The sequence below is a fragment of the Sebastes umbrosus genome, chromosome 20 (genome assembly GCF_015220745.1).
Source record: "Sebastes umbrosus isolate fSebUmb1 chromosome 20, fSebUmb1.pri, whole genome shotgun sequence".
NCBI classification, from domain to species: domain Eukaryota; kingdom Metazoa; phylum Chordata; class Actinopteri; order Perciformes; family Sebastidae; genus Sebastes; species Sebastes umbrosus.
In genome coordinates this window covers 5,421,360-5,440,979 of record NC_051288.1, presented here as the reverse complement: position 1 = coordinate 5,440,979, position 19,620 = coordinate 5,421,360, and the positions used below count along the sequence as shown (strand labels likewise).

The 19,620-nt window shown below is 40.5% G+C and overlaps 1 protein-coding gene across 1 annotated transcript in view; it reads left to right on the top strand.

Annotated features, from left to right (window-relative positions):
- Positions 1-19,620, top strand: part of mapk8b (mitogen-activated protein kinase 8b) — a 45,878-nt gene that overhangs the window by 10,468 nt on the left and 15,790 nt on the right. Inside the window, 7 exon segments of the mRNA XM_037755976.1 lie at positions 1,175-1,355; positions 3,780-3,909; positions 5,798-5,856; positions 8,571-8,709; positions 12,097-12,262; positions 15,199-15,270; positions 17,776-17,958. Coding sequence (XP_037611904.1) covers positions 1,234-1,355; positions 3,780-3,909; positions 5,798-5,856; positions 8,571-8,709; positions 12,097-12,262; positions 15,199-15,270; positions 17,776-17,958 — 871 coding nt within the window. The 5' untranslated portion in view covers positions 1,175-1,233.

Here is a 19,620-nt window from a genome sequence, read left to right as displayed (position 1 = left end):
TGTATCGTCCAACAACATGAATAATCATGACAGACCTACAGTATGACTGGTTGGGCTTATTGTTAGTTTGGGTCAGGTGAAGCATCTCAGAAGATTGGACTGGTTCGGCTGGGGTGTGCTTGTTTGAGTGAATTTGTTTAGTAAAGTTTTGATTCTATGGAAGTGTCACAAATACATTTATTTGTGTTTCTGTACCTGCAAGAGTATGAGCGTTTGCTCAAGTACATGTCCTTTTTTTCCCCTTGCATTCAGCAGTATGTCTCTTGTTGTAAGATCAAATAACTTGAGTTCAGGCTCTTTTGTGAACCTTTTATTTGTCCCTGTGCGTCTGCACGACGTGGCTCGGCTGCAGACTGTTGACAAGGTTCTCCGGTGGGAGACGGAAGATGAGGTTATGTCTGAGTCAAACAGAAGAAGGCAGGAGAGAAGAGAGGATATAAAGATGAGGAGAAGCAGGGAGGATAAAACACAAGTGGAGGAGGAGGAGGCACAGGGTGAATACGAGCAGCATTTGAGTTCAACATAAAGATCAGATTTCTGGTATAGAGAAGAGAAAGTTAAATGGAAGGAAAGAGGAAGAACCCAAGAGTAGGAAGATGCAAAGAGAAGAGCAAAGAGAAGGAAAGGCCTGTAGGCTAGCAGATACAGAAACGGAGAAGGGGTGGGTTAGCGGCAGTCAGAGAAATCCAGAGGTCGGGTGGGTCATGGTCCATGGAACGTACAGCTATCATCACAAAGCCGACCTCCTCAACACAATGCTCCAAATTCCACTAATGATTCGTCGTCTTCAGACGCTGCATGAAACCCAGCTTCCTGCTTCCTCGGTTTCTCTCTCTGCCTCGATCGTCACTCCATTACCAAGACCCTTTGGGTTTTACAGTATATAGTAGTCATTATAACTGATGAAGTGACACTTGAAGATGACATTTATACTGTACCATTGCACACATGAGCATATCTGCACTTCAGTGGGGTTGATCACTACTGGCGACTTGACACTTCTTTAAGAAATAAATGCAAATAAGGGTGTTAAACATGAATTACATTAGGTCCCCACATAATACGCATTTTAGTTCAGTATGGATGGTTCGGCTGCTGGAAAGGAAATTGTGAAATCAAAGGTTGAAATGTGGTGAAAAAAATGACAACGTCTCTTTCTCTTTCCACACTGCAGGTCTTGAAAGGAGAGCTCCACGTGAATGCCCAATCATAGCGTTCGTCCAAGGCTTCACCATGAACCGGAACAAGCGTGAGAAGGAGTACTACAGTATAGATGTGGGCGATTCAACTTTTATGGTTTTAAAGCGCTACCAGAACCTCAGACCCATTGGATCCGGAGCACAGGGAATCGTCTGGTGAGTCAAACGAAGAAAAAAATCTTCATATTTAAAAAAATGTCTTGATCTGAGAAATAGTAGTTTGACAAAATAAACTCAAGGTCCACTTATTCATGTTATCAGCGTTGTCCGTTTTCAACAGAATTTCATGGTCTTCATCAGTGGCTGGTGTTTACTTAGTTGTACAGCAGCATATTAGGGCCATTGTAGGTAAAAAAAATAAATAAAACAATCCTGAGCCAGGGTCTTATTTGAGATTAAAGTGGTAAATTTATGAGGAAAAAAATCACGGATTTACGAGAAAAAAACTAGAATATTCTCTAAGATTGTAAAGTCATACATTTTCAGGAAAAAAATATATTTTCTGAGATTAAAGTGGTAAATATATGAAAATAAAACTTTGATATTCTCGGAGATTAAAGTGGTAAATTAACAAGGAAAAAAAACTTGGATATTCTCTGAGATTAAAGTGGTACATTTATGAGAATAAAATCACAAATTTGCCAGAAAAAGACTAGAACATTCTCTGAGATTATGTAATCATACATTTTCGAGAAAAAAATCTGAAATCTACGGGAAAAATACTAGAATATTCTCTAAGATTATAAAGTCGTACATTGTCAGGAAAAACTGATATTTTCTGAGATTAAAGTGGTAAATTTATGAGATTAAAGTCACAAATTTACGAGGAAAAAAACTTTGTCAAGGAACCACATCGCTTCACTTTGGAAGGTTGGATCAACCATATCACACCACAGACGCCGTGTATTATATCTGCAGTGGATGACTTAATCAAATTATACTTTCCAATCAGATTTAGCAATAAGGAAATACTTGTGATTTTAGCCCAGAATCACCATATCATCATAAGCATGCAGACTTTGAAGACACATTGCCGTGAATTGGGCCAATTCAGAAGAAAACAACATACTGATTTGAGTTTTGTTTTCTTGTAAATTTGTGAGTTTTTTCTTGTAAATTTACAACTTTAATCTCGGAAATCCTGAGTTTTTTTCTCTGAATATTACTGCCCCTCCCCCAGCTCTGTAATTTATTTACCTGCAATGCCCCTGATACACTGCCATACACCATTGTAAGTTGTCATGGAGATGGTCCCTTAGGTCACATGATAACTAACTAACAAAGTAGGTAAACTCTGTGAGATGTGGTTCTAAGCGCTGAAAAAAATTAAGTGGACCTTGATGTACGACTTTTTTTTGTTTAGCTTTTTGTTGTTTATTTATTTATATTTGATTTTAGGGACTTGTCATGAAAAAAACCTCTTATCTCTCCTCTTAAACATCTTATTTTCTGACCTACAGTAAAAAAATGTTCATATCACTTCATTATGAAAGCTAAAAACATGATTAAAAATCAATCAATGAGTAAACGGGTTATTCTACAGCCTTATGTAGGACTGTGTCTGGTCAGCCATGTGGACAAGCTGTCTGGAGTGGCTCACGTGTCTAAACAATCTCTAAAAATCTATTTATCAGTCAGAAAGGGTAGAAACTGCAGAAAGAAGTGCTCCACATAGGAAGGCGACATTTGATTGAAACTACTGATGCAGCGCTCAGTCTTTGCCAGCTGTCGGCTCTGAAATTTGATGAGATCAGAAGTCATAACATCAGCATAAGTTGCATACAACACAGAAATTGATGCATAATGTAGTATTTGTTGACAGTGCAGTACCGTGTTGTGTTCCCTGTGGATTTCTGTAGACTCGAGAGGATTAAGTGAAAGATAAATTAGAATCTGAACCTCATGATCACTCGGGTCAATGTCAGGATTAGTTTCTGTATGTAATGATAGCATATCATATCAACCTGGTCCTCATACCAGGTTGATATGATATGCTATCATTTTCATTTTGATATGTGAGAAATTGCTGGTTATCAAATATCAACATCTGCCATGCTTCTCTTACATCGGATTTGAATACATAAGGAACACCACTGGGAAGCTACAGAATGCTATAAAAACCTAAAGAAAAGAAAATAGAATGATTGACCCGTCCTTTAATATGGCCATAATATGTCAAACAAGTGTGTGATGTTTTTGGAGTTCTGTCCCAAAGTGGCCAGAAAAACAACAACTGCTTAATGTTTTTAAATGTCTTTTTATAAAGCAGCAGCCATCACTGTTCTTCAGCACCACAGGCTGACGGTGACACTGACTAACAGTGTCAGACAGCAGCCTGAGACCAAACACAAAGAAACACACGGACCTTAAACAGCAAGACACATTAGCTTTCTAGCTAATGTCTCCTTCTTATTCAAAAGCATGGACGCATGTCTTGTCCTGCACCTTTTCACCTCTTGTTGAACCAGCTACCAAACAAATCAAAGTGTTAAAGTATCAGTGTGTGAAAAATATTTCTGTGGTACTCCGTGAACTTAAGCTATTCTTGACCTGAGTTTTTGCTTTCGTTCTTCACCCCAGTTCAGCGTATGACCACAACTTTGAGAGGAACGTCGCCATCAAGAAGCTGAGCCGGCCGTTCCAGAATCAAACTCACGCAAAACGGGCCTACAGGGAACTGGTGCTCATGAAATGTGTCAACCACAAGAACGTAAGAGCTCGAGTTCTGTTCTTTTTAGCATGTTTTTTATGTTTCTGTTAGGGCTGCCAATTGATTAAAATATGTAATCGGTTAATTGCATGAGTGTCCATAGTTAATCGCAATTAATCACAAAGTAATCACACATTTTTGTATCTGTTTAAAATGTATCTTAAATGGAGATTTGTCAAGTATTTAATACTCTTCTCAACATGCAAGTGGGCAAATATGCTTGCTTTTATGCAAATGTATGTATATATTGATTATTGGAAATCAATTAAAAAACACAGAACAATGACAAATATTGTCCAGAAACCCTCACATGTACTGCATTTAGCATAACAAATATGCTCAAATCATAACATGGCAAACTGCAGCCCAACAGGCAACAACAGCTATCAGTGTGTCAGTGTGCTGACATGACTATGACTTGCCCAAAATTATCATGTGATTATCATAAAGAGGGCATGTCTGTAAAGGGGAGACTCGTGGGTACCCAGAGAACCCATTTTCATTCACATATTTTGAGGTCAGAGGTCAAGGGACCCCTTTGAAAATGGCCATGCCAGTTTTTCCTCGCCAAAATTTTGTGTAAGTTTGGAGTACTATTGGAGCACCTCCTTTGTTGGTACCATTGTATTCCTTAGATTTTCTAGTTTAATATGATACCAATATCTTCACTGTAGCTTAAAACACTGAGCCCACTACAACCTCAAATCTGCAAGTTTCATTGATGCGTTAAAGACATTACTGGCGTTGAAATTAATTTTTGTTAACTCGCTATTATCGCGATAACTTTAACAGCCCTAGTTTCTGTGTATCAATTTTACCATTGGGGATGAGCTGTGACACCTTTACTGTCTTGTGTATATGTCTGGTTCCTATGGACACAGACTTACATCTGGGTGTAAAGAGGAACTATTGTGCTTATTTTCAGGTGCATACGTGTATTTTGGGTTTCTACTAGAACATGTTTACATGCTTCAGTGTTAAAAAACAACTTATTTTTCTCACAACGGCTGTGCTGCAGCACCTCTTATTACCCTCCGTCTGAAACCACCCCCTCCCAAAAAGCCCAGTCTGCTCTGATTAGTCAACTGATCCAAACTCTTCGGACTCCACTCCAGTTCCGCTCTAGCTAGCTTTGTTTGAGGGCCTGCAAAACTAGCCGCTTGGCAGGTATTATGCAAAAGTGTTACTTGGTGACATCACCATGTTACAGAAGAAAAGGCGGGACTTCAAGCGAGGCGTTTCAGGCAGTTCAGGAGCAGTGTTTCTGTGAGGGAGAGTAACTCCCTTTGGCGTGGACTTTGGGCTTTGTAACTCTGCAGACCTTTTATACGCACAAAAAACTATATAACACGCTAAACGAAAGGAAAAAAGCAGGAAAGTATAATAGGTCCTCTTTAAATTCATAAGGTTGTTTCAGAGTTTAAATTAGTCGAGATGTAATGTGATGAACAAACGAGCAGTGAATCTCCTATAGAAGTAACAGAGGACACTTTGATGGAGCAAAGCTTACCCTCTGGAAAGCGTAGCTAAATCAATTTGATTATCATCCTTGTCCTTGTGCGTCCATTGAAATTGTGCTGCATCAGGCTCCATTTCAAACCACTTCAATCACCTCATTTGATTGACAGGTGATGTTGAAAACAGAATCACCGCAACGCTCCTACCTGCTGCTGCTGCTGCTGCTGCTGCTGCTTTTTTATGTTGCGTTTTAAATTGGGGAATGTCCTGTTATTCATTATTGATGCTCAGGCTGCCGCAGTCACAGCCTTTCAATTATTCCTCGCTGGTTCAGGGATGCAGAGGCGGCGATGGTGATGTCATTCATTACAAGCCTTCATCTCCCCTCCGGACTCGCCAGAGTAATAACTGTGCTTTTTTATTTCGGCAGATAATCGGCCTATTAAATGTATTCACGCCACAGAAGACACAGGAAGAATTCCAAGACGTGTGAGTATTACTGAGCCCAAATATCATCCGCTCTCTGCTTGTTTGTAAAATCAATACAGGATGTAGCATGCTGGGGGCTTGGATTACCTTCACTTTTTAGGGGTTTGTGCAGCTTAGCTGGATGTCTGGTTGCTGTGTTATCCTGCCTTACTACAAGCACACAGCACAGGGAGATGTATTTCAAGGAATACATTGAATTGTAATTACTGTAAGTGGACATGTTTCATATTTAAGACTTTTTCTACAAACTACATTCAATCAGTGGATTAACGGGTGGAAATGTTTCATTTTAAAGGGATAGTTTGGGTACCACACGGAACCAAAGTAATGTACTGCTTTGGATGGGGCTGGCAGCGAAACTTATTTTAGCCACCTAAAAGAAAGGCTAACCTAAAAAAATCGAATCAGTTTAAGTGTACGCTATATTTGGAATATTTAAGCCTTGCTGTCAGACAGCCCCTTTCTGATGGGGAACTGAAGCCGTTGAATCCAACTATGCTCCCGCCAAAGCCACCAGACTCCATTGAAGAAACCTGTAATTTTACCTTGCAGAACACGGGGGTTGCTGGTCTACTGCTGCCTTGATCGGTTAGTTTATTTGTGTTACTTTGGTGAATCCAAACTAATCAAAGTCACACAATAACACAGACAAACTAACCAATCGAGGCAGCAGTAGACCAGCCACTCCTGTGACCTGCAAGGTAAAAATATATTTTTTTTTTCAATGGAGTCTGGTTGCTTTGGCGAGAGCATAGAAAACGGCACGTTTTACTGCCGTCCCCGTCCACAGCAGTACATTGCTTTGCTTCTGTGTGGTAACTCCTGCCTGCTTCTCCAAGCTGGGGGCGTGCTGACCGAAATCTACTCTAGGTAATACACTGACTCTGGATAAATACCTCATACAACCCCACTGAAAAACACCCGAACTATCCCTTTAAAATAACTGTTAACACCGACTTAAGTCACAATGATGTCAGGGGTCTATTACAACAAAACTCTGGTATCATAACACACAGATCTTCAACATACAAACTACCAAATAATGGTTCTGGTGGATTGCAGCTTCTGCAGTCTGTCCTAATTTTTATTCTTTTGTAAACTCTGACTTTTATAAATCCTGCATTTGGATGGACGCTGCCTTTTAATAAGATGAACATTGGGGTATATTTAGCAGCGTCCCCGATGTGTTTGGAAGCCGACAAGACGTCCATGTGAGTGGAAACTGGCTGTTGAATCCCAGAGAGGGGAATACTAAACTGAGATGTGGGGGAAGTGATGGTTTTGCAGAGTATGACGGGAACAAACATGATTAATGCCGTCCTCTAGAAGCTCTGTGTATGTGTGTGTATGTGTGTCTGAGAGCTTGTGTGTTTGTGTGTGTGTGTGTGTCTGCAGTGCTGTGTCTGCCTGATTGGAGCTAAAAAGGAAACTGGACAAATCATAGCCAGAGGGCTGCAGGGCAAACACACAGTTCTAGTGGATGGAGGAGAACACTCCATTCAGCTGTGTGTTTGTTTCCCTGAATGTATGCTTGTATTACATGACGGTGCAATACAGTATATATTTCAGCATATGCACATGTGTACTTACACTCATCGTTGGACTCTTTGACAGCGTATTATACCCATTTTCAGTTTACTAATCATCATCATCCAAGCAGAAGTCCTAGTTTTGACGGTGCAAAGCTGCACGCTCTGTCACCAAGATGTTTCTTTGTGTATATAAATCTGTCAGATGGTTCTTAGTCCATGTAGGAGGATTGTAGGGACTGATGATGTAACAGCAGCCAGATAACATAACATCATCACTGTTTTGAGAAGGAAAACCATTACTGTCACTTCCTAAATGCCATGGAAAACAAGTGCTGCGTGGGTGAGGAAATAACGGCTCAAACTGTAGCTTTACATTTAATTTTGCTAGTAGATAATATAGTTATTATAGTTCATGGTTGTCATTATTGATATAGCCAAGAAACTTATGCCTATCCACAGTTCACGAATATCTGGAGACTAATGAAAATGTAAAAAAAAAGAGTAAAATGTCAGAAAAATATTAGTAATATGTCCAAAATTCTTTCAGAAAAAAAACAATATCAAATGTAAAAAAAAACATAAGTTAAGTGTCCAAAAATATAAGTTAAATGTCCGAATAATTCTTTTCCGAAAAACGAGCCCAATATAAAATGTAGGAAAAATATTAGTAAAATGTTCGAAATTGTTTCAGAAAAAAACCCAACAAATGTTAAATGTCAGGAAATGTTTAGTAAAGTGTCCAAAAATATTAGTAAAAAGTCCGACATTCTTTTTAAAAAAAACTAAAGTAACAAAACCAAACTGAGATGTCCAAAATTCTTTATGGATAAAACAAACCCAATATAAAATGGAAGAAAAACATTAGTAAAGTGCCCAAAAGATATTAATAAGATTTCCAAAAAATATTAGTAAAGTGACGGAAAAATATTAGTAAAATGTCAAAAAATTGGAAAATACAGTCATCTAGATTTACAGATAACTCACTTAACCACTTTGATCCTATTACATTCCATTTTTAATGTAGTATTACATTGTCACATAAGTCATAAAAATATGCTACATACATGTGAAATAATGACTGGTTAATATAAAAATACCCGGTGAAGCCAGCACAAGAAAGGATTCTCTCTGCATGTATGTCCATCTGTCGGTCTTACTTTACCCTCTGTGGTTTCCCTGCAGGTATCTGGTGATGGAGCTGATGGATGCCAACCTCTGCCAGGTGATTCAGATGGAGCTGGACCACGAGAGGCTGTCCTACCTGCTCTACCAGATGCTGTGTGGAATCAAACACCTGCACGCTGCCGGCATCATACACAGGGTGAGGCACGCTAATATACATGCATACACACGAAACAGTGTGCATGCATCAGCTCCAGATAGCTGGTCCACATGTTATATTGGGAAGACGCAGCCATCGGCCAAGAAATAGTCTGACCCAAAACCACCTTAAGTTGTCGTTTTTTTCCACTTCAGCTGAGCCAGTCTCAGTGACGCACGACGACAACAGCTCAGCAAATGAAGGTCAGCTTCACCAGGAAGTCATATTGTTGTCTGGATGATGCAGACCTTAAATCTGCAGCCAATAGTGTGGGTCTTTTAACAGTCAACAGGATTTTGTTACCTTCAATCAGAACCAGGCTAGCTTCTTTCCCCTCCGTCTTCCTACTTAAGTCAGCTAAGTGGCTGCTGGTGGTAGCTTCATACTTACACTATACTATACTACACTATACACTATACATACTTGTACAGAGACATTAGAGTAGTATCAGTCTTCTCAGTCCTTTTAAATTTGTGAGTTTTGCAAAATCTCCTTTCATTTCATTTCATTTCATATATGAAATTACCAGATAACAATTAGGCAGTTGAGATGATGTACAGGTTGCAGTAAAACACACACACACAAATAGGGATATCATAATATCAGAAATTTAGTAGTCGATACCAATACCAGTGAAACTCCACGATTCTCAATATCAATTCGATACCATGGCAAGAAATAAAAGGAAATCAAAAAATCCTATATACTTCAACATCCACTCCTTTATTACCGTTTGCATACTGTTTTTTGTTAAGAAGTTAAACAGGTCATCATTCCCTTTCTATGATCTATTTTATAGTGCTGTGACAACTGCATTTATTCAAGTTTCATCAGTTTCGGCAGAATTTACCTTCGCCCTATATTTTACTGAATAGAGCCTGAATGCATCATAATCTTAATCAATGGCGACTCCCGTGTTGAAATCGGCAGGACGAGAGCTACTTAGCGTTAACTGTTAGCAGCCGGTAAGCAGCACAGTCCTGCACGTAGCTAACGGCTAACGTTAACTAGCTCTCGTCATGCCGATTTCATCAGGGATTTGTTGTTGGACGATGGGACGCCATTAGTCTCGAGTGCTGATGGTACCTGAAGTTCTGTAGAATATTGGTGTCAACTTGGTACCGAAGTATCGGTTCTCGTGACATCCATAAGCACACACACTGAAGCACCAGGAGCAATGTACAAAGTATCCCTCCCTTGTATGCACACACACACAGTCAGTAACACACACACACGCTGGCGGCACTCTGTCAATCACCCTCAGTGGAAGACGCAGCAGTAGATTAGCAGAGCTCCTCTTGCTCTGCCAGCCAGAACTAATTGAGCCACAGGCGCAGCTCCGCTCGCATCAGCACGCAGAGCTTTCATAAGGTGAACAGATGCAATATGAGTCATGGATCGCCAAAGATTCAGCTCTCTTGTTCTCCTGGGCTTTGTCTCTGCGACGAGTAGCTCTCTAGTCCTCTTTAAGACGCCCAGAGTTGCTAAGCACCCCCCCTCTAGAATTCATTTTCCTACCTATCAAGGCAATCGAGCACAATCGACCGTGCTTTAGCCCTAAAGCTCGATGTCTTGCTTACCTGTAATGCATTTAAGATTTCCTGAGGTTAGTGTGTTGTGTTGTTTGCTAGCTGCCTCCTGGGCATTTTTGGGCACTTTTGGGTGGCAGGTGTTGTAATAGTCTGTGTGCATAATTCTCCAAACCAGGAAGTGATCACGATGAAGTCAAAAGTGATGAAACCACAGATGAAGTATCCAATCTGTTGCTATGTAAATCATGCTGACTACCAGCCAGTCAACCTGAAACTGTCATGGCTGGTAAATGAGTTGTTGTAGTAAATCAAGTGGCAGATGGCCACCAGTAAACCACAGCCACAGGCGCTGAGTCTTGTTTATGACGTGTCAGTTTAGCTTGACAGGATTACCTAAAAAAAACTTCCTCTGCAAGTGAAATCATTTGAAAAGCTCTTTGTTTTTGTTGTTCAGTAAGAGAGGTAAGACACTTGAAAGGAGACTACCAAAGACAATTAGTCGTAGCTCAAAACATGTCTTTTTTCTTGGTGGAGGTTCCTGCTGTAGGTGTCAGGTTATCAACATGAAGCAGTGCAGAACAGAATGCAGCACTGATATGAAAACGCTGAACACAGGACTGTTAAATAAGGATAAAATAAAACAGAAGCTTTGTGTTTACTGTGATACATCATCTCTGGTGGTACTCGTTTTTCATACTGCACAAGAATTAATTATGGTTTCTTTTAGAGGAAAACAAACACCAGTATCCAAGCCCCTCTACACCAGCTGAAGTGTTTCCCATATATGGAATTTATTTGGAGATTTGTTCTCACCCAAAAAAAGGTGGTTTTAGCATGTTGTATTTGTTATTTATTGCTTTCCAAAATCCCTGGTGCATTTGGCAAACATGGAAAAAAGATTTCCTTGATCGAAGGTGACCTTCTGATACTGCTTTTCAGTCGACTGGGATGTTGAGGCTTTACACCAGCGCATGCTACAGCACTCCACACCCAATTTTAAACATGTGGGACACACTCTTAGCTACTAAGCGTCACACTCGCCGAAGTCAGCGGTACACACGTGTGACTACGTCTGGTTTTCAAAATAAGATGTTAACAAAGGGAACTGTATATACAAAATACATATATGGAAATAAGATTGATTGGATTATATTCACCAGAAGTATAAAACATAACATGTCCCTTATAAATTAAAAAGAAAATACCTCTAATTTGTGAGGGAAATGTCTTTATTCTTTGATTTTTGGGTTGCTGGAAAATAATTTAATAAATAATGCCTGACAATGACTGATAAATAATATATATAAAAGCATTTTTACTCTATCAATTTAGAGATATTCCCAAGTAAAAGTCCCGTATTTGTACCTTGAAATAGCTACATTTCTGAATGCTTGCGGTACTATAAATACACTTTGCCCCATAATTCCTGACAATGACTGATATATTAGACTTCAGGACATCTCTGACTACATACATGCTGAAAATCAAAAAATGTTACTGTATTAATGTATTTATTTTCCAAAATAAAATTCCTTAGAAGTGTATAATTCAACTTTTTCCCATGGTCTAGTGTTAAAACAATAAATAGCAATATTGAATCGCAATACTAGTAGAATTGCGATACTTAAAAAACACAATATATATCGAATCAGCATCCAAGTATCGTGATAGTATCGAATTTGGAAATAAGCATATCATCTCAGCCCAAAACAACAGAACACAGAACCTTTTTTTCTCAGCGTCAAACTTCTTCCTTTCACCTTTCAGCGCAGAACGCCACCATATCAAACCACAACTGTACCACTTCAGTCTCAAACAGGCTTCTAACTCTCTCAGTGTTGTGTTTTCTGTATAGGACCTGAAGCCCAGCAACATCGTGGTGAAGTCTGACTGCACACTGAAGATCCTAGACTTTGGCCTGGCCAGGACAGCCGCCACTGGCCTCCTCATGACGCCCTACGTGGTGACCCGCTACTACCGCGCCCCTGAGGTCATCCTGGGCATGGGCTACCAGGCCAACGGTGAGTGGAGGAGAGCAGCTTCTTGACAGCAACTGGCCAATGAAGAGGCTCCTAAGCTGCTGCCTGGCCTGCTGCATGGCCCTCCCTCCCCTGGGATGTTTTTCAGCACCTCCCAAACACACACACACACACTCCCACACACACAAACTCCCACACACACTCTCCCTGTTCCTGCAAAGGTCACACTCAGGAGGGAGGGAAGTTGGCATGTCGGGCATCGGTGCTTTGTGGGAAACTTCCTGTCTGGGGACTCCGGGTCCCAGCAGTGCTTTAGCATGCGTTTGATGTTTTATTAAGAGGTTGCCTGTCCTGAGCTCCATACAGCCTGGCTCAAAAACTGCCAGTGTGAATACAGGCACTTGTGCATGCTTCCTCAGTTTCACTTGGTGCTCCTGCTTAGAACGTATCACAGTTTCTGCAAGACGGTCTTAAAGGAATAGTTTAACATTTTGAGGAATCTGCTTATTCCTCTTGTGTTGGTTCGAGAGATTGATACCACTCTGATATCTGTTTGTTAGATATGAAGCTAGAGCCAGGAGACGGTTAGCTTAGTTGAGCATAAAGACTGGTAGCAGGGGGAAAACAGCTAGCCCTGCTCAGTCCAGAGGTAACAAACTCCACCTTCCAGCACCTCTAAAGCTCACTGATTAACACGTTAGTGGTTTTACGGGATTATGTGCTGGACTATGTCTTGGTGGAGGACTACAGGAAATAGAACATGATAATTAGTGAGCTCTGGTGGAGCTATTGGGCAGATTATTCTACCTTTGGACAGAGCCATGCTAGCTGTTGCCAGTCTTTATGCTAGGGTAAACTAACTGTCTCCTGGTTCTAGCTTCATATTTAGTGTACAGACACAAGTAGGGACGTCACGATACCAGAAATTCAGTACTCTATACCAATATCAGTAAATTTCCGCGATTCTCGATACCAGTTTGATACTACGGTAAAAAAGAAAAGTCAACATCCACTCCTTTATTTCCGTTTGCGTACTGTTTTTTGTTAGGAAGTTAAATGGGTCATAATTCCCTCTCTACTATTATACTATTTCATATTGCTGTAAAAACTTCAAACAACTGTATTTATTCAAGTTTCTCACCAACAACTACAGTTTACAAGATTACATTTGAACACATCATGATAACGTCAGAATTTACCTTCGCCCATTTTTTTTTTTTTTTTTTTACTGAATAGAGCCTGAACGCATCATAATGCAACTCAATGGCACCTCCCGTGTTGAAATCGGCAGGGCGAGAGCTAGTTAACGTTAGCTAGTTGTCGTCCTGCCGATTTCAACACAGATTTGTTGTTCACAATGCAGCATTATCAGGGAAAAAATAGGGTGCGTCCTCTGGATGCGTCGATAGTGAGTTTACTGCGTTCCAAACACAATTTCTATCGTCCCAGGGACGACGGGACAACGTTATTCTCGAGCCTGACGGTAATTACGGTACTGTAGAAAAACAAGTATTTTCAGAATTTTGGCATCAACTTGGTACCAAAGTATCGTTTCTCCTGACACCCCGAGACACAAGAGTGGTATCAACCTTCTCATATAATTCTCGGCAACAAAGCCTAACAGGCCTTTTCCCAAAACGTTAAAACATTCCTTCGATAGAGACGTGACTGTGGCTCCAGCAGCCCGGCAGATTATGTCAGACTTTTAGGTATAAAGTCAGATGCATAACAGTCAGTTCAGCACGACTTTTAGATTTTAAAAGAACTCTGAGAATATAATGTTCCCTTATGTACAGACGTCATAATGCTCCCGTTTTAGCAAAAAGTAGAATCTTGTTAATACTAATACTCTCTCATCCTTAGTCCTCTTTGACCAAAAACATGGACCTTAATTTTTCCTGCTGACTTGTTGCATTCTTCTTTTGCTTATTCTCTTCTCCCTCCTTTTTATGCTGCGCATATGTAGTGGATATTTGGGCTGTGGGCTGCATTATGGCAGAAATGGTTCGCCACAAAATCCTTTTTCCAGGAAGGGATTGTATCCTTGAGCTGCTTGCAGCAGTGTCTGGCATTTCTTATGAAACAAAGCCGTCTTTCGTCTTCTTCAAAAACCATTTCGTTTTCATCAAACGGATTGCACGGAGAACACATCCTGTGAGCAACTATAGAGGTTCTATTTCTCAGATTTTTGCCTGACACCTCGACTCGTAGCCACCCACCTGTTCTTCCTACAGATGCACACACGACTCCCTCCTCACTCACCTTTCAGCAGCAGCACTGTTGCTTCAAGCACCACGACAGTCACATGAAAAACCCGAAATAGAATCCAATGGTTTGCTCTCCCATAGTCGAGAACTAAACTGCATAAAACACCCTCGTCTATCCTCAAACTGCTTTGTTGATGCCAGTAGCAGTCATGCAGAAAGATGAATTGTTAGGTTTTTGCTCCACGACATAATACTGAATAAATTCGGTGTTCTCTTATAGAAATATTCTTTATGATGTGTGATAAGAAAAAGCTAAAAAAAAGGATAATTTCTGGAGTTATAGATCAGAATATTCCAGTTTCAAACATACAACATGAAATGCAGTGAGGATACTGAGGGTGTTGAAACATTTCCAGAAGACCTTGACAGTCAGTGTCTCACTTTTAAAAGCTTATGATTCACTATTCAGTGTACCTGAAGCAGAAATAATCTTGAACATACAGTATTTGATTACAGAAACCTGCAGTATGTAGTTTATGATAGCCAAAAATAATGCTAATAATTCCCCTTAGCACTGTGGGACGCTGACCCGGGTTCGAGAGTGCACTCAACTGCATGCAATTCATTTTTGTCATGCATCACACACATCACCTGGCACCACATCATGTTTTTTTCCCCCCTTTTGGTCTTTTGAGTTTCTTTTATGTTGTTTTTTTCTATTTGTTTTCCAGTCCTGCATGCTAATTCGGTGGTTGTCATTTCATTTTTCAGTTGATGTCTGGTCTGTTGGCTGCATCATGGCTGAAATGGTCCGGGGTAGTGTGTTGTTTCCAGGCACTGATCGTATCCTTGAGTTGAACCTCCATCCAAACCCCGAAATGCCGTCTCGTCTCTCATCCTTTTTTGTCTGACATCTTGTTCATATCTTTTCACACAATGGGGGGAAAACCTGCCGAGGTTAATGAGCGATTTAACGAGTCGTCGTATTCAGTGTCGACATACATGTATTTCGGTGTCTGAGTTGAAGAGGAATAGACCTTTTTCATGGCGGACAGTTGGAGCAGGTAAAAAAAGAAGCTTATGTTGCTTAACATTGTAATATGCCGGTTGACTTTGGGTTGTATGAGGTATTTATCCATAGTCAGTGTATTCCCTGAAGTAGATGAAGGTCAGCAGGCGCCCAGTTTGGAGACAGGAGTTATTCGCCAAAGCCACCAGACTCCATTGGAAAAAAATTCAATTTACCTCGCAGAACAGGAGTTTCTGGTCTATCGCTGCCTGGGGATGTCACGTACAGGAAATGTTCCCACCGGTTAATAAACTTGTGATAACAGCGGTGTTACCGATTTACATTGCACATTTTACAAGAAAAAACGGCGCTCAATATCTGTAGAGCTCTTACATTGATGTTTACCGGTCTGGTCTCTCCGGTTGAGCTTTTGCTGCGAGGATGCAGGTTTCCACCAGGAGCCGCTGCGCTGTGCACACCGGCCGTGACCGCTCCGTCCTCCGCACAGCGATTGCCTCATTAACGTTTCCCTTATAGCACTGGGTTTAAATCCGAAGTATTGCCAAATAGAAGCTTTTGCTTTTCACTTTGACAACCAAATCCTCCGCCATCGTCTTGTCTGTTAACTCTCTCTCGTCCCGTTTGTGAAATCTGAATCCTGCAACTCTGTGCTGAGACTCTATACAGAGCAGACGCTTTCACTTTCAGATTGTAGCGTCTAGTGTCCGACTATTGATGACACAGTTTCGCTGATACACCAAAATTAACTAAATGGGGTTTATTTCTGTAAAAAAAGCAAAACGATGGTGTGGGCGGTGGGCAAGTAATGTAATCAGTGTATGCCCGACCACCGTGTAACACCGGTAACACCGACTACCGCGGCAAGCCTACCGCTGCCAGTTTGTTTGTATTATTGTGTGACTTTGGTGAGTACAGATTCACCAAAGTCACACCCTAACCCTAATGCACAAACAAACCAACCGATAGAGGCAGCGGTAGACCAGCAACTCCTGTGTTCTGCGAGGTAAAATTACTATTTTTTCAATGGAATCTGGTGGCTTTGGCGAGAGCCTAGATAGATAACGGCTTCACAAGAAAAGCCTTTGGGAAAGGGCTGTCTCACGGCAAGGTAAACCAGCGGAAATATTCTAAATATAGCGTACACTTAAACTGATATTGATTTTTTTTTTTAGCTGGCTAAAATACGTTTTGATGCCAGCTCCGCCCACAGCAGTATATTACTTTGCTTCCGTGCGGTAACTCCTGTCTGCTTCTCCAAACTGGGGCGTGCGGACCATCACGCTGACTATGGATAAGTACCTCATACAACCCCACTTCAAAACACCCTAACTATCTCTTTAAGTCAGTGTTTACGGTCAAAGCAGAGTACTGCTGTGGACGGGGCAGACAGCAAAATATATTATAGCCAACTAAAAAAAAAGGCTCACCTAAATAAATCAATATCAGTTTAAGTGTACGCTATATTTAGAACATTTTCACTGCTTTATCTTGCCGTCAGACAGCCCTTTCTGACTGGAAACTGGACTTAAAGTGAAACTTATCTATGCACTCTTCAAAGCCACCAGACTCCATTTATAAAAACAGTATAGAATAGAGTAAACTGATATAGATTTTTTTCAGGGGTAGAACCTTTTTTCTATTCTTTCAGCCAGGATTTAATACACTTATTGGTCTCAAATTTATGCAGTCAAACTTATCTTTTCCCGCTTTTGGTATGACCGATATACTTGCCTCTCTCCTGCAGGTTGTATTTCAGCTTCTGACAGCACCCAATGGAATTGATCTATTGTTTTTCAAACCAGGCTTTTTTCCTCCTTGTTGTTCATTCAGTGTTAAGCAAAGATATGAACAAGGCATGTCAGTACATGTCCTTCAGGTAGATCTGTACATGTTACATCTGTATGTATGTGTGTTTTTGTCCTCAAGAAAAAAAAAGAGTTCCATGCATATTTCCAGCATTTGGATCACTTGAGGTGAGCATCACCTGTCTCACCTAACATAGTTCATCCATCCTGACTGATTTCCACAGGTTTGAATGGGATTTAAATCTGTTGTGACCTTTTCATCATAAGTAAAACTACCAATATTAAACAAGCCTTTCACTAAATCTCCTGAATATATACAGTTGCAGTTACACAAGTGTTTTAGGAACACATCCAAGCTAGAACAACGCGGTATGAGACGTAGCAAACAGATGGCTCTGTTTTATTATTCATCAGTTCAAAATGTTACTCAAAAATGACCCACCCCAACCCTGGAACGGCCGCTCCTTTTGTCCAAACCCAGCCCAGTGCTTTTCTTAATACTGCAACCATAAGATATCGACCAGTGGAACAAGGTGATCGAGCAGCTGGGGACACCGACTCAGGAGTTCCTGATGAAGCTCAACCAGTCGGTGAGGACCTACGTGGAGAACAGGCCCCGGTATGCCGGCTACAGCTTCGAGAAGCTCTTCCCTGACGTCCTGTTCCCCGCAGACTCTGAACACAACAAACTGAAAGGTAAAAGAGTCTCTTAATTCCCATGAAGTCATTTTGTAAAGTCTTACTGAAATGAAAGTAGGTCTGTGTATTGGCAAGAATCTGGCGATACAATACGTATCATGATACAGGGGTAATGATTCAATATATTGCGATTTCTTTAAAAATCTAATTTGATTTTTAATTTTAATTTTTAACTGTCAATAAAACATTTATACTGCATGCCAAAAACTGCATGTTTTTCACCCCAAACTGCATGTGATTATCATAAAGTGGGCATGTTTGTAAAGGGGTGACTCGTGGGTACCGATAGAACCCATTTTCATTCACATATCTTGAGGTCAGAGGTCAAGTTACCCCTTTTAAAAATGGCCATGCCAGTTTTTCCTCTACAAAATTTTGCGTAAGTTTGGAGCATTATTTAGTCTCCTTCGCGACAAGCTAGTATAACATGGTTGATCATGGTTGACCAATGGATTCTTTAGATTTTTTAGTTTCATATGATACCAGTATCTTCACTCCAGCTCTAAAACTGAGCCCTCTACAACCTCCGAAAGATCCAATAGCGGCCGGGCCCGATGGCGGGCCGTCAGATTTTCAAGAACTTAATCAAATATCAATACGGCATTTTGGAGAATCGATACAGTATCCCAACACATAATATCGCGATACTCGTGTGTCGATTAGGGCTGTCAATCGATTAAATGATTTAATTAATCGCGTTTAACTATGGACAATCATGCGATTAATCGCATGATTGTCCATGAGCATTGTCCCTTTTTTATCTGTTTAAAATGTACCTTAAAGGGAGATTTGTCAGGTATTTAATACTCTTATCAACATGGGAGAGGGCAAATATGCTTGCTTTATGCAAATGTATGTATAAATATATTTTTTTAAATTAAAACCCTCACAGATATAGCATAAAAAACATGCTCAAATCATAACATGGCAAACTGCAGCCCAACAGGCAACAACAGCTGTCAGTGTGTCAGTGTGCTGACTTGACTATGACTTGCCCCAAACTGCATGTGATTATCATAAAGTGGGCATGTCTGTAAAGGGGAGACTCGTGGGTACCCATAGAACCCATTTTCATTCACATATCTTGAGGTCAGAGGTCGAGGGACCCCTTTGAAAATGGCCATGCCAGTTTTTCCTCGCCAAAATTTAGCGTAAGTTTGGAGCGTTTTTTAACCTCCTTCATGACAAGCTAGTATGACATGGTACCAATGAATTCCTCATGTTTTCATATGATACCAGTATCTTCACTCTAGCTTTAAGACTGAGCCTGCTACGACCTAAAAATCGACCAAGTGGTGTTAATGCGTTAAAGAACCTAATGGCGTTAAAACTAATTTGCGTTAACACATTATTATTGCGTTAACTATGACAGCCATAGTATTGATATTTTCTTATTCCTCTAACTGAAAGCACAAGAAAATCTGTGTGAGTTTTGTAAATTTGGTGCCTGCTAAGAGTTAAAACCATTTCGGTGCATAGTTCCTCTATAACAGGTGCAGCAATTGTCCAGCCTGAAGGGGAACCATTTGTAAAAATGTAAATTGCTGTTTTATCTCATCCCAGAATGTGTGAGGAATAATGAGGCAATCAGTGTTTCGAGAGAGTTTTATGCCACAGTATGCTTCAGTTTTACTGCTTGAAATTTGAACAAAAGACTTT